Genomic DNA, 13,531 nt, shown 5'->3' with positions numbered 1-13,531 from the left:
AGAGAGAGAGAGAGAGAGAGGGAATGCCAGCAGGGGAAGGACAGAGAGAGAGAAGGAGAGAGAATCAAGCAGGCTCCTATTTGCTGATCGCACAGAGCCAGACTCGGGCTCGATCTCATGAACCATGAGATCATGGCCTGAGCTGAAATCAAGAGTCAGATGTTTAACGTACTGAGCCACCCAGGTGCCGCCATGTAATGTGCTGTCAAACAGCCAACTTCTAAAAAAATGCCAAATCCACTGACGGGAGTAGTGAGATTCCTCCTGCCTGAGGTTCAAGGCTTCGACAGAAAGCCCCTCTTGGGGACTGCCGTCCGTCACATGCTCAACGCCCCTCCCTTCCAGGAGGCCCACCTCTTTGGTCTGCCATCAAGGTGACTTACACCTAGCCTGTGTAAAAATCAGGAGTGAATCGTTTCCTTAAGGGTCCACCCTCAGAGACAGTGACCGTGACATCTCCCATCACGTGCCCTACATTTACCCACAACTGTGGAGAATTCGTCCTCTCTGCGGAAAGGATAGAGTGAAAGCCACACTGGATTGAACAGACTGGGCTTCCTCCTAAACTTACTTCCCACCCCACCCCAGGGCCGGTCATTTGCCATTGTTTCTTAACTGAAATTCATGCTTTCAGAAGAAAACCAAACTTGGCAAGAAAACTGGCCAAGTTCCTTACGGCCCCCAGCGAGGTACCTAGTGAGCTCAGTGCCCCCCTGGATGTCCATGGGGGACAAGGGACGGCCAGCAACGTGGGGTTTGGATGGAAGATCCCATTCACCTGCACTCTGATTCCAAATTCCGTTTTTTGCATCGCCTCACCCCATTTGTGCTGTGCCCCAGTCACATCTGGAACAGTTTCTGCTTTCACACTGATCCCTGCAACAGATTTAATTGGCCCTGAGAGGGCTTCATAATTTCTTTTTTGGTTTCCTCGGGCAGGGGCTGGCAAGCTACTCCCAAATCCAGCCCAGAGACTGTTTTAGTACGGCCCCGAGCTACAAATGGATTTTACATTTTTAAGGGGTTGTAAAATGCTTTTTTAAAAGATGAAAAAGTAGGCAACAGAGACCACATGTGGCCTGCAAAGTCTGCAATATTTACTGCCCGGCCCTTTGCACAACACGCTTGCCTTCCCCTGCCTCAGAGACAGTTGCTCTAGAGCCAAAGGTATCTGTGCATTTGTCTTTGCTGGTGCCAAGCGCCGCCCCTTCCTCGGAATCTTGTTCTTGCTGTCAGGGAGTTGGGGGGAGGCAACTTAGGTATTTCTAGAAACACAGCATGCCTGTGGAGAAATCATCTTCCTTCCGTTCATCCAGAATATACCATTGGTTTGCCCGTGACCCCAGTGATCCAGACTGAGAAGGACCCTGAATTTCTGCACTGTCAACCGAAGCCCGTTAACCGATCAGCATGAGGGACCAGCCTGAAATATAGCAACTGAATCACAGCCGTCTCTCCCCGCCTTCCATTTCATAACACATCAGCATGACTTCGAGCATCTTCCGTCTGTAGACAAAGATACGGGGAAGTCATCAATCGATCTGGGGAGTCATCAACTCGAAAGTCTGAAGGACGCAAAGCAGGGGAGATGGGCATGGATTGACCATAAGAGAGCAAGGAGCTGCAGGGGCTGGGGTGAACACAAGCCAAGTTGTCCCATCTTAAGACATAGGAAGAATGAAAGCACTGGACAGCCAAACAGCAGATGTTTGGGAAGAGGCTTCTCCTGCTGCAGGGCTGCCTTGCCCTGACCCAGGCCCATCTTGGGAAACCAGGATGAGATTGAAGCCAGGTGACGTACTGGGAATGGTGGTCAGAAGTGGTCATGGGTTTCCATATCTGGGCCTGGTTCAGTTCAGTTGCATTTCTGAAAAAGAACCTTCAGCCACAAGGGTCCCGGGGTGAGCCTGACAGGCAGGCGGTCTGACCTAGTGATCACGAGATCAGCCACAGTGCCTTCCTGGCTCGAAGTCTTGACTTCACCCCTTACGGAGGCTCTAAACAGAGGTCCCTACTCAACATCCCGACATTGAGACGATGGGGTTTCCATCTTCTCGACGGGGACAGTCTGTCTACACATCAGAAAGTTGTCTGCAAAATTAAATCCAGGAAGTGCACGTGAAGCTCTTAGAACGGTGCCTGACACATAACAAGCACTCAGTTAACACCACTGGCTGTTACTTGAGCTATTATGAGAGCTGTTTACTTCATGGGCCTGAATAATGTGGAATCACCCGCCACGCACATGCCCATTTTTTAGAGATGATATTAATAACCACCTCTTACCATGCCTGACATCGTGCAGAGTATTTTTAATATATTCCCCCAGTGAATAGTTATTGAATTATTAAAGAGCTCAGAGTAAGATAACATTGTCCCTATCCTATAGATGAAGAATGTGAATGACTGAACGGCTTGACCAAAGTCATAGCAGAGGTAAGTAGCCATTTCAATGGGGATGGAGTTGTGGACCGGTAACCGAATACCTAATATGGCTTAACCAGTAATGATACAGAACCAGTTTGAAAGTAGGAAGTTCTAGGATTGGTTCTATGGCTTCACAATGTCTTTAAAAACATGGGTTCCTTCTATCCTTTGGCTTTCCCATCTTTGGCATGCTGGATTTTCACCCTTTTATTTGTTACCTCATGGATATATAAGTAGCTGTCACAGTTCCAGGCATGACATCCTCAACCCAATGTCTTAAAAAATGGAGGAAGTTCCCAGCAAAAGCTTTCCTCCAAACGAACGTCTGTATTTTGATTCCCTACCTTAGCATACATTGCACTGGCCAGAAGTTGTCACATCCTTACCCCTAGACAAATTGTTGTTGAAAAAAAAAATGGGAGTACTGTTTTAGACTAATAATGATCAAATACTTTGTGGGTATGGTAGTTGCCAACCTTGCCTGAGATCATGGGGAAAAGGGTGGAGAAATGGGAAATAACCCTGAGGTCGGTAATGACCAGAGTCTGACTCATTGAATCTGGGTTCAGAATTATTCTGTCTCTGAAGCAGCGAGTTCCTTTTTTTGTATGTAAGGGCCTGGAGGGAAAATTACATAATAAAATAATCAGACTGTATGGTAACCTCATCAATCAACCTTTCGATTGCCAATGGTTTTCTTGCTGGGCCTTTACAAATGGTAAGTGGTATCAACTCATAAATCCTAGGCCAGAGTCCATTCTTCAAAACATAACTATTTCGGTAGGTGGAAAAAAAAAAAAAAGTCTGATGTGGGCGATACTTCTAGAGAGTCCCATTAGCTTTGAAGTCAGGCCAAGAAATTGGCTTTCAGCAGCCAAGGAAAATCCACCGATTTCCAGTGTGGAAATCCAGAAGGATTTGAGCTGAGTGAGGAGCTATACAGACATAGAATTTGATTTTTGTCCGGATAGTTTTCCGATCTCCTTCCAGCCAAGGCTTTGGAAGAAGTCGCTCCTTCTTTAGAATATATAACTGCATCTGCACATTTTAATTTGGGGCATGATGGATGTGGTGAAAATCAGATGTGTGCTATACTTCAGCGTGGATTGGCTTGACTTCATTAGGGGATATTATACTTTGCATGAAGATGGCTAGTGCATTTAAGACAGAGAATACACATTTCAGCAAGTTTCCACTTTTTGCCTCAAAGATTATACCATCCTTACTCTTGGCATTTGGATTATACAGTTTTCACTAGAACTGCGAGTTCTGGAGACTGATTTACAGCAAAACAGATTTCTTCCCCCTAAACTTCACCCATAATACAAAAATATTGAAATTAACAGTTTTTACTTTAGAATCTCTTTAAGATGCTGTCTGATTTAATTTATAACACGATTATTTGATTACCAAGACTGGGCGAAGATTTTATTTTTCAACCCAGGAACTATTCTCCTTCGTTCTCTTCATGGAACCCCCATTTTGCTTTGGGGGAACAATACACCTTAACCGTAAGACTGCATAACTGGGTCGAAGTTGCTTGAGCAGATCTAAGCCAATCCACATGGTCTAGCTCATTGGCCATATGAGTTTAGGGATGGGAACATGTGGCAGAATGTATTATTTTCCCAATTTTTCACTCTGGCTTCCTGTACAGCGCTTATAGATCTGTGCCCATTGTTGTGTGACGTGCTTTGGCAAATGCACCGTGAGCAGATGTGATGGAAAGCCGGACTGAGCGGGAGGTCTCAGAGCCCTTGCATGGTTCACCCCCGGCACTGTCTTCCCTTGGTCACTACAATTGCACACCCTTGTTGAAGGGGCTGTTTTTCTCAGTCTAGATCTCAGCGGGAAGAAGCCACATGGATCAACCACAGAGAACCCACAGCTGCCACATAGCCTGAAGGAGGAAAACAAGAATCCTTGCTACTGAAAGCCACTGCGGGGTGGGGCTTCGATTTTGCACCAAAATCTGGCCAAAGCTGATTAATAGAGCACGTGAATCCGTGTAGGTCCATGAAGGAGAACAGATTCGAGGACAGGCAGAGTTTGTACCGGACCAATCTCTCCTTCGCTCAGAACTGGGCGACGTGACATCGGAAGGTGGAAATGTAGGCAGGCCAGGAAGGCTGAGCCACAGGAAAGCCCCGAATCAAGACTCATTTAAAACCAATTCTGGGGGCGCCTGGGTGGCGCAGTCGGTTAAGCGTCCGACTTCAGCCAGGTCACGATCTCGCGGTCCGGGAGTTCGAGCCCCGCGTCAGGCTCTGGGCGGATGGCTCGGAGCCTGGAGCCTGTTTCGATTCTGTGTCTCCCTCTCTCTCTGCCCCTCCCCCGTTCATGCTCTGTCTCTCTCTGTCCCAAAAATAAATAAAAACGTTGAAAAAAATTAAAAAAAAAAATAAAACCAATTCTGCTTCCCAGTGATGAGTGCCAATAAATTCCTTTTTAAAAACAAATCCAGATTGGGTTGGGTTCTCTTTCACTTGCAACCATGAGGTTACTTCCTAAGAGAGGTAAAAAACAGAAGTACCTATTTCCTTGATGGTATAGGTCATTGGGAGGGAAAGATTTTCTTCCCCCATTACCTAGCACATTAATTGAATTAAGCAAGGGCCAAAATATTCTCAGATGACAGAGGAATGATTCTTTAGTTTCTGTAGCAGATTTTATTTCTGATAGGACCCGAAGCACATTCTAGGAAAAGCGCTAACCTTCCACAGGTTTTTAAAAAAGCAAAACAAAACAAAAACGAACCATATTCTAGCCAGACGTCGCTAGATAGGACTCTTATAGTATGGTTAATCACACTTAATAGTTCTGTTTTGAACTGTACGTTGTTTTGATTAATGCCATCTCTCTTATTTGGGAGGAGGAAATTAAACTAATTATTTCATGCATGCCTTCACTCGACGTGGGCACTTAGGGATGTGTAACTGCTCGAGGAAATACAATCTCTGATCACTGGGAGCACTCACTCTACAGCTGCCATTGAAGTGGGGAGGCAGCCACAGGTGATATGCACATGAATGAGTGTGGTTGTATTCTAATAAAACTTTATTCATAAACAGTAAAATGTGAAGTTGGTGAAATTTTTATGCACCACCCCCCCACAAATATTATTCTTTCAGTTATTTCAATGATTCAAAATGTAACAACCAGGGCGCCTGGGTGGCTCAGTCGGTTAAGCGTCCAACTTCGGCTCAGGTCATGATCTCGTGGTTTGTGAGTTCGAGCCCCGCGTCGGGCTCTGTGCTGACAGCTCGGAGCCTGGAGCCTGCTTCGGATTCTGTGTCTCCCTCTCTCTCTGCCCCTCCCCTGCTCTTGTTCGGTCTCTCTCTGTCTCTCAATAATAAAGAAACGTTAAAAAAAATTCCAAATGTAAAAACCAACTTTAGCTTGTGGGCCCTACGGCAATGGGCTGGAATTGGCTTGTGAGCTGCTGTTTGCTGACCCCTGAATTACTGAATGCTTTCTGTGTTTTGGGCACTGAAACATGCACGTTAAATGCATTGTTTGCTTAATTCTTGCAAGAACCCTAAGGGGTGGGTAATATCATTGTGGGCATTTAAGAGATGAGTAAACTGAGGTCCAAGAGGGGGCAGAGTCTGGGGATAAAGGGCCCAAGACCCACTGCTTTTAGCCTCATTCCCTCCAACTAACAGGCAAAGAAATGCTGGAGCTTAAAAACAGAAATGTTCTTTTGAGGGTTAAGTAACCTAAAGCCATTTTGATAATGCATCTTCATTTTCTTGAGAAAATATTTTGCTTTCTTTGATACCTTCACCAGCTTTTTTGTTCTCTTTTGGCATCAGTAATTTGACTTTAGTTTACGTTTATATTTCTGTTCCAAATTTCACATTAGAAAAGGAAATACTTCCTCTTTGTCAGAGGTCAACCCTGCGTTGATGCGGGGTTCCTTGAACAGGTAATGGCACACAAACATCCAAAAAGAAGTTTCTCTCCAAAAAACTCAGAACCTCAATGCTAACTGATGCCCCAGGGTTAACCTGCAGCTTTTAAATGTAAAGTTCATGGAGGAAAAGACTCGCACTGTTCCTCCTCACAGGTTGCTGAAATAGAGGCTTTGGCTCCGTAGAAAATAGCTGGTAAATTCATGAGAATTTTTTGGAATTATGAAAGACCTGGGCTTTGCTGAGCTTGTAAGTTTGACTCGTAAGAGAAGGGGAAGAAAGAAAGAAAGAAAGAAAGAAAGAAAGAAAAGAAAGGAAGAAAGAAAGAGAAGGAAGGAAGGGAGAAAGAAAGAGAAGGAAGGAAGGAAAGAAGGAAGGAAGAAAGGAGAGGTGGGGGGAGGGAGGAAGGGAGGGAGGGAGGGAGGAAGGAAGGAAGAGGGAAGGGGGAGGGAAAGAAAAACAATTACAATAACAAAAAAGCAGATTTGAAAGACCTTTCTCCTAGCAAGAATTGTAACAACCATTCTAATTTCCATCCCACATCACAGACAACATTTCTGGAACAGACTTGGATTTTCAACATCAGTTCAATGCCAGCAATTAAATAAAAATGAAAACACAAGCTCTCTCCAAGGCTAGCAAACAAGAGACACCTAGAAAGAGCCAAACATATTTTGCTTTGGCAAAACGATAATGATCAGTTTCTATCTTAAGGAGCTGTGAACTCGCTTATCCCCACTTGTAAAATTTTCCAAGACTGTACTCCATTCAGAGCAGAAAGCTGCTGACTCATGAGGACAATTGATTAATCTCCCTGGAAGATGCTTTTGGAAAACTGCATTTTTGCGGTGCCTCTATGGAGCCATCCCCTTTAGACGTGAACGCACCGTCTGGAGGGTTTGGACAGTGAGGTCCAGCCTATGTCTCCCAGGTGTAGACCCAAGGAGTCGGTTCTCCCGCCCAAGAACAACAGTCTTAGCATCAAGTGCAGCAAGATGCTTTCATGCTTGACGCACTTATCTGTCCTGGGTACCGCCCACAGTTAGTAGAGAATCTGGGTTGCCATGGAAACAGAGAGCGATCAAGGTAGAAGAAGCGCAGGGGGCAGCATCATTGCCCCTTAAGGAAGTGGAAGGATGGTCTTAAGTGTGATAGACTCTTTCAGCCCCTGGATGATGACAAATTATAAAAACGCATGCTCTGACTTTGTGATTTCGTTTGTGCTGATTTCATAGGCATTGCAAATACTCACCCAACGTTATTCCCCACTGGTCCCTAATCACATGAAAGGCTGAAAGAGTCTACGGCAGATGGGAGACACTTGGGGCAATGCAAGAACACAGGACCCCAGAGCTGAAATGCCCAACGGTCCAGCATGCGGAAGATGAGAATGAAATGGTTCTGCCATTTAACGCATAACTTACATTCTCCTCTGCACCTGCGGGGACTGAATCCTCTTTAACTGACTAAAGGGAAGATAAAAACAAAAGTAAGAGTCAGAATGTTACCAAAAAATGGAGAGTTCTTTGGGCCAACAGCCCTCTGGTGCCATTCTTGGACACTGAATTGCTTACGCACACCTGGTTCCAAAGAGAACTTGAGAGAGACTTACGCGGGATCACACGGTACAGCAAGATGATAAATAGTTATGTATTTGAAAATGCAACGAAGGGAAAATAAATACCCAGACGCGGCCAGGACACGAATGGAGTGGGGGAGAAGCGTTGCTACAGAAAACACAGACCACAGCCTCGGCTGTGGGTCAGCGACACGTCTGCCTTAACGTTTTCTGCTTGTTGATGAAAATCACACAAGGCACAGTCGCTGTCAGGTAAAAACAAACGAGCCGCTCAGGAAAGTTCTGGCAGTTGAGTCCAGAGACATCCATCCCATGGTACACATAGAGCAAACAGGTGGTGAGGTAACGAGCAGGGTCTTTGGCCTTATCCTGACCGTAGAGCAGTGGCCAGCATCGATAGCTCTTCATCCCTCAACATAGGCCAGTGGCATCGTGCCAAAGTTGAATCCGGCTAGAACCCTTCTCTGGAGGCCCAGAAGGCTGGGGTCTAACACACCCAACTTCAGACACTATTCCTCCCTACAGTATTCTGTCATACGCAGACTGCCTCAAGGAGGGGAGCGATTGCCCCAGTGCTGTCAAAGGTCGAGGCCACCATTACATGACGACCGTTTGCGAAGCTTCAACTTTGGAGATGATCTTTGCAGTTGTTCTTAAATTTGGCAGGGAGGGGTTGTGGCGGGGTGATGTTCGCAGACCGCTTTGAGACCCGCTTGGCAGATCTGGACTCTCTTTCCAGAAAAATAAACACGAACCAAATATTTTGCCCATCATTTTAGGGTGTTCATAGCTGGATGCCAGGCTAAGAACTCTTCCCTACGTTCATTTTGTTCTAAGTCCTGTGCTTATTTTTACCTTTAAACTATGCAGGAGGGGGGGGGAGAAAGGAATCGACCTTCCCAAACACGTCTCCCTGTGCCGTGGACACGGATCGTACACCTGCATCTACCTTGTATGTGCAGGGGCTCTGTACACACCATCGCACTGAAAGTGGCCTCAAGCGGTCAGGAGGGTGATCGTCATTTACGTAGACAGAAATGGAGACACAGGGAGGCGAAGTCACTTGTTTAAGGTGGTACAGCTAGGGAGCGGTCAAAGTGGTTCCAAGAGCCAAGTTCCAAGACCCTCAGACCTCAAGGTTCTGAGTCACGCTTTGTAGTAGCTGTGTGAGCTTCCTTCTCCACGCCCAGGTTTGCTTTCTCTCTAGATGACACGTTCAGCTTGGGCCACATTTATCAACAAATCTCAAACTAGAAACTTCTCATCTCCTTCAATGAACTGGGCATCTGGCTCTTATCCGCTGAGCCTACGGACTGTCCAGCCTCCTTCACCATCCCAACCAAAACCCACTTTGAAACTAAAGGATCCTGCTTGGGCATTTATATTGCTGAGAACGAGGGCCTAAACAGTTCCTGAACTCATCAGTATAAACTCGCACAGCAAAGGATCCCGTCCTTTGAAGAGCACATTCGTGAAAGGATGTTTCTTTAAAATCCCGTCACATGGTAGCACTTAAGCCAACAGACATCCCGTGGCTAGCAGGTCTTCTGGAAGCATCATTTTGATCATGTGACAGCTGTTCTGAGTTCACTGGTTTCACAGTGGCCCTAAGACCTTTCCTCAAGCTTAGACGTTTCGGCCCGCCTTTCAAGTGCTTCCATAATTGTCCGGCCATATGCCAGACTCTCTTAACCAGGATTCCCGTGGGTTCTGGGATCAAATGCAGGCATCTGTGTTTGAAGCAGATAACTCAGAGGATCCAGAAGTTTTTCAAAGTCCTCTCAGTCTGTTTTGACCTACACCGACTGCTCCCTTTTCTAAACACCCACAGCATTTGTAACCTGCACCCCACACATTAACACCGGATTCCAACATCATCGTTTTGGAACAGGGCCAGTCACTTTGCATTCGTTCTCCAAGTCAGTCCTCCCACTAACCACAGAAGGTAGATGCCACGGTCTGTCCCCAGAGCTGAGGAAAGTGAAGCATGGGGGATCACATTCAAACGGCCAGTAACTGTCAGAGCTGAGATTTGATGATGTGTCTCTTTGACTTCAGGGCTCCCATTATTTTTCCCACACCATCGTTCCTCTCCTCCAAAGGAAAGCAGGGAAAGCTGCTTTCCGGGCTAGAACTCTTCCCTATGTTCATTTTGTTCTAAGTTGTGCTTATTTTTACCTTTACACTATGCAGGAGGAGGGGAGAAAGGAATCGACCTTCCCAAATACGTCTTCTTGAGCCGTGGACATGGATTGTATACCTGCATCTACCTTCAAATACCCATTTGAAGATATTTCAAATGTAGCATTTACTAATGGTGCATGTGCACACACACTTGCGGGTGCAGGCATGTGTATGTGCCTTGTTCCCCCAAATGGACTTTAGGTGTTTCGACAGCAGTACAAATGAGCCTTAGTCTTGTTTTGTGCCTTTTGTTGGCCTCAAACGCCACACATGGATGTTTAGATCATCACCAGCAACTGTTCATACCTGAAGAAATGATAAAACTGTTCGCGGAGCCCTTACTATGTCCGAGGGTCTCTCTGGGTACAGTTATTGGACTGTCACAACAACACAGTGAGATGAACACGTCCCTACTTACACAAAGGAAAACAGAGGCTTTCGGTGGTCAAGCAATTTGTCCAAACTTTCTGATTCTGTCTGTTATGCAAGACTTGCCACGTACAAGAAATTTTCAAGATCATCTATTTCCTTTCAGGATCAACCCTTTCCTTCAACAGATGAGGAAAAAGAAACTCAAAGAGGCTGAGTAACTTTTGGGAGGTCACAGAACAAATGGTATACCAAAGACCCCACAACAATAAAGGGCATAGGTAGTCCAGTCACTGGACTCGAAACAGTTTTTGGCAAATACGACATCATTTGAACTTAATTTTCTCAAAGGTTATTTTTGTTATTTTTGTTTTATAATAAGAATGACTTTCGCAATCAAGCCTATAAATCAAAATAACTTATAATCTCATATCCACAGCGTGTTAGGGGAGAATTTTATTTCTGATGTTCATATTGTGGACGCACACACTTCAAAGTCAGTTTGCGTAAAAGCTTCTCAGTTACAAGAGGAGAAGAAAGAGAGCTTGGGTTAGCGGAAATATCAAAATTCTCTAGGATTCCTCTTTGTTTCTTTTCCAAAAATTTTTACAACAGTGATTTTATAATCAAGTGTTTTCTAATTCGAAGAAAACAGAGGTCTTCATTTTGTTTTCTACTAAAACATACATCCCCCCATGAGATTTTCAGCTGCACAAGGGGACCAGTCTGTTCGCTCTCTTTTCAATGCCTTAGCACCCAGCACTTAGCACAAAAAACTCAGCACAAAGAAAGAAGCTAAAAATACTCTTGCATGAGTGAATCTCGCCTGTGTTTTACTTTCATCTAGAGCTGTCTTCCTGATTAGGTGGAAGAAAGAAAAACAAGATTTACCGGTGACTGGGTTTTAGTGTCTCTTCATTATTTTTTTTTTTTTATTTTTAAAAAATTTTTTTTTTCAACGTTTTTATTTATTTTTGGGACAGAGAGAGACAGAGCATGAACGGGGGAGGGGCAGAGAGAGAGGGAGACACAGAATCCGAAACAGGCTCCAGGCTCTGAGCCATCAGCCCAGAGCCCGACGCGGGGCTCGAACTCACGGACCGCGAGATCGTGACCTGGCTGAAGTCGGACGCTTAACCGACTGCGCCACCCAGGCGCCCCTCTTCATTATTTTTATAATCTACTCAAGAAATAAAGCCAGATAATTGAGGAAAAGGAAAAAAACCAATGAGACGGACCTATATGAAATCTGATCATTAGGGGGATGAATGTCAACTGGTCCTGTTTTTTCTTCAATGGAAATAGCTTGAATTTCAAAGAGGAACCAATATATCCCTCAGAGACCCCAAAGATAAGGAAAAATAAAGTATTTGAGGCTCAGTAGCTTAGCAGCTTCTCCAAACTGGAGGGTATAGAAAGAGGAAGTGTGTCCCCTCCTGAACACGCAGGAGATAAATGACATAGGTCAGAAGGACAATTCATTGGCCACTTTTTTTTGAAAGTTTATTCATTTATTTTGAAAGAGAGAGGGCGTGTGCATGAGCAGGGGAGGAACGGAGAGAGAGGGAGGGAGAGAATCCCAAGCAGGCTCTGTGCTGTCAGTGCAGAGCCTGACCCAGGGCTTGATCCCACAAACCGTGAGATCGTGAACAGAGCTGAGATCAAGAGTCAGAGGCTCAACCGACTGAGTCACCCAGACCCCTGTCATCGGCCACTTTTGTGCTAGGCGTGGTGTTAGGGGGTTTGCGGGCATTCTTTTTATCTAGTCTTCATTTCTCTGTCTAGGTACCCTTATTATTTGCATTTTACAAATTTTGAAACTGAGGCTGCTCATCCAGGCTCATCGGACCCAGAGTCAGATCTGTCTGCGCCAATCAGCGTTCCTCAAACTTCCGCCACTTGCCAGCCTCCTGCATGGTCTTGGCCACATTTCGTGTACTGTCTGCGGCAGCCACGGAGCGTGCCGTTTCCCTGCTGGGAGAGCTTCCCACCCACACCTCTTCGGCATCCACCACCGAGTTAATGTTGAGGCCACGCTCCCAGACAATGACTGAGCACGGCAGGGTACTGGGCCATTCTCGTGGGCAAGCTCTGCTCTGGGATTTCCCGTTGGCTCAGCGCCACCCTGAGTCCATGGCTTTTCTGACCTTCTCCGCCTTCCTTCCCTGTCTCTCTCTTATCCCGTGTCAGACCCTCACTATGGTGTGAAGTCTCTCTCTACCTACTCCTATCCCCTGTCCTTTATCCTTCATGCCGCTTGCCTCCAATAAATCTACTGCACATCAATTCTGTCTCAGTGTCGCTCCTTGAAGGATCCAAATTTATGATCAGGTAACAGTTCCTTTTTAATAGGATTGCTTCTTAAGCTAATCATCTACAGTCTCACCTTGAACAACATATATATTAAATCTTGAGTTTAATGTGCTGGCTCGATTTTTCTAATGCACTTTAAATATGTATAATTGTTTAAATAAAAATGTTTGAGTACGGGTTGCCTAAGTCATCTTCCTGGCCACCAAACTGCACATCTGATTCACTCGGGAACTGTTCCCTGCCTTGTAGTGGTGATAAAAGCTTTTTTAAAAGTAAGTAATTGGCGGTTGGGAAGGAAGGAGACCAGAACAGGATGCCAAATGACATCACCCAAAGTTTTCATTAAGTATTAGAGTTTGTGTTTTGGGCAGGACCCAGAAGAAAGATATCTGTGCAACAGAAAACAAACAGGGAAGAGTTCCAGAAATCCAGCTGGATTCTGGACCAAAGAATACAACGAACACCACAGGGGCATCTGTATTAATCACCTGCCTTGTATTGCGTGCCAAGTTTTGCACGTTTTGCGTGGATGTTTTGATGAAATTACTAATTAGATCTTTTTCAGCTCTATGAATTATATTCCACTTTCTCACCCACGGCTTCTTGCTCATCTTTTGGCCACATTTAAAAGAGGCAAGAGTTCTGAACATGTGTGGCAGCTGGGGTTTGCTCAACAACGATGATCAAGGAATAGCTCTCAGACTGACTCAGCCCCACCCACCACACTCCCTTGCACGCCACCTTA

General features: G+C 45.4%; 1 protein-coding gene across 6 annotated transcripts in view; it reads right to left on the bottom strand.

The window, feature by feature from the left end:
• BCAS1 (brain enriched myelin associated protein 1) overlaps nucleotides 1-13,531 on the bottom strand; it is a 90,820-nt gene that overhangs the window by 21,961 nt on the left and 55,328 nt on the right. For 4 of the 6 annotated variants that reach the window (XM_047069522.1, XM_047069523.1, XM_047069525.1 and 1 more), the window contains one exon: nucleotides 7,766-7,807. The exons of the other annotated variants lie outside the window; for them this stretch is intronic. In XM_047069522.1, the coding sequence (XP_046925478.1) occupies nucleotides 7,766-7,807 (42 nt within the window). The remainder of the gene's footprint in view (nucleotides 1-7,765; nucleotides 7,808-13,531) is intronic. 6 annotated transcript variants of the gene reach the window in all.

This window comes from Lynx rufus, unplaced genomic scaffold (assembly GCF_022079265.1).
Source record: "Lynx rufus isolate CCGP_SWC_20201006 ecotype Redwood Valley unplaced genomic scaffold, mLynRuf1.p SCAF_8, whole genome shotgun sequence".
In the NCBI taxonomy this organism is placed as follows: domain Eukaryota; kingdom Metazoa; phylum Chordata; class Mammalia; order Carnivora; family Felidae; genus Lynx; species Lynx rufus.
The sequence above is the reverse complement of the archived record's forward strand: the minus strand, read 5'-3'. Positions and strand labels throughout refer to the sequence as shown.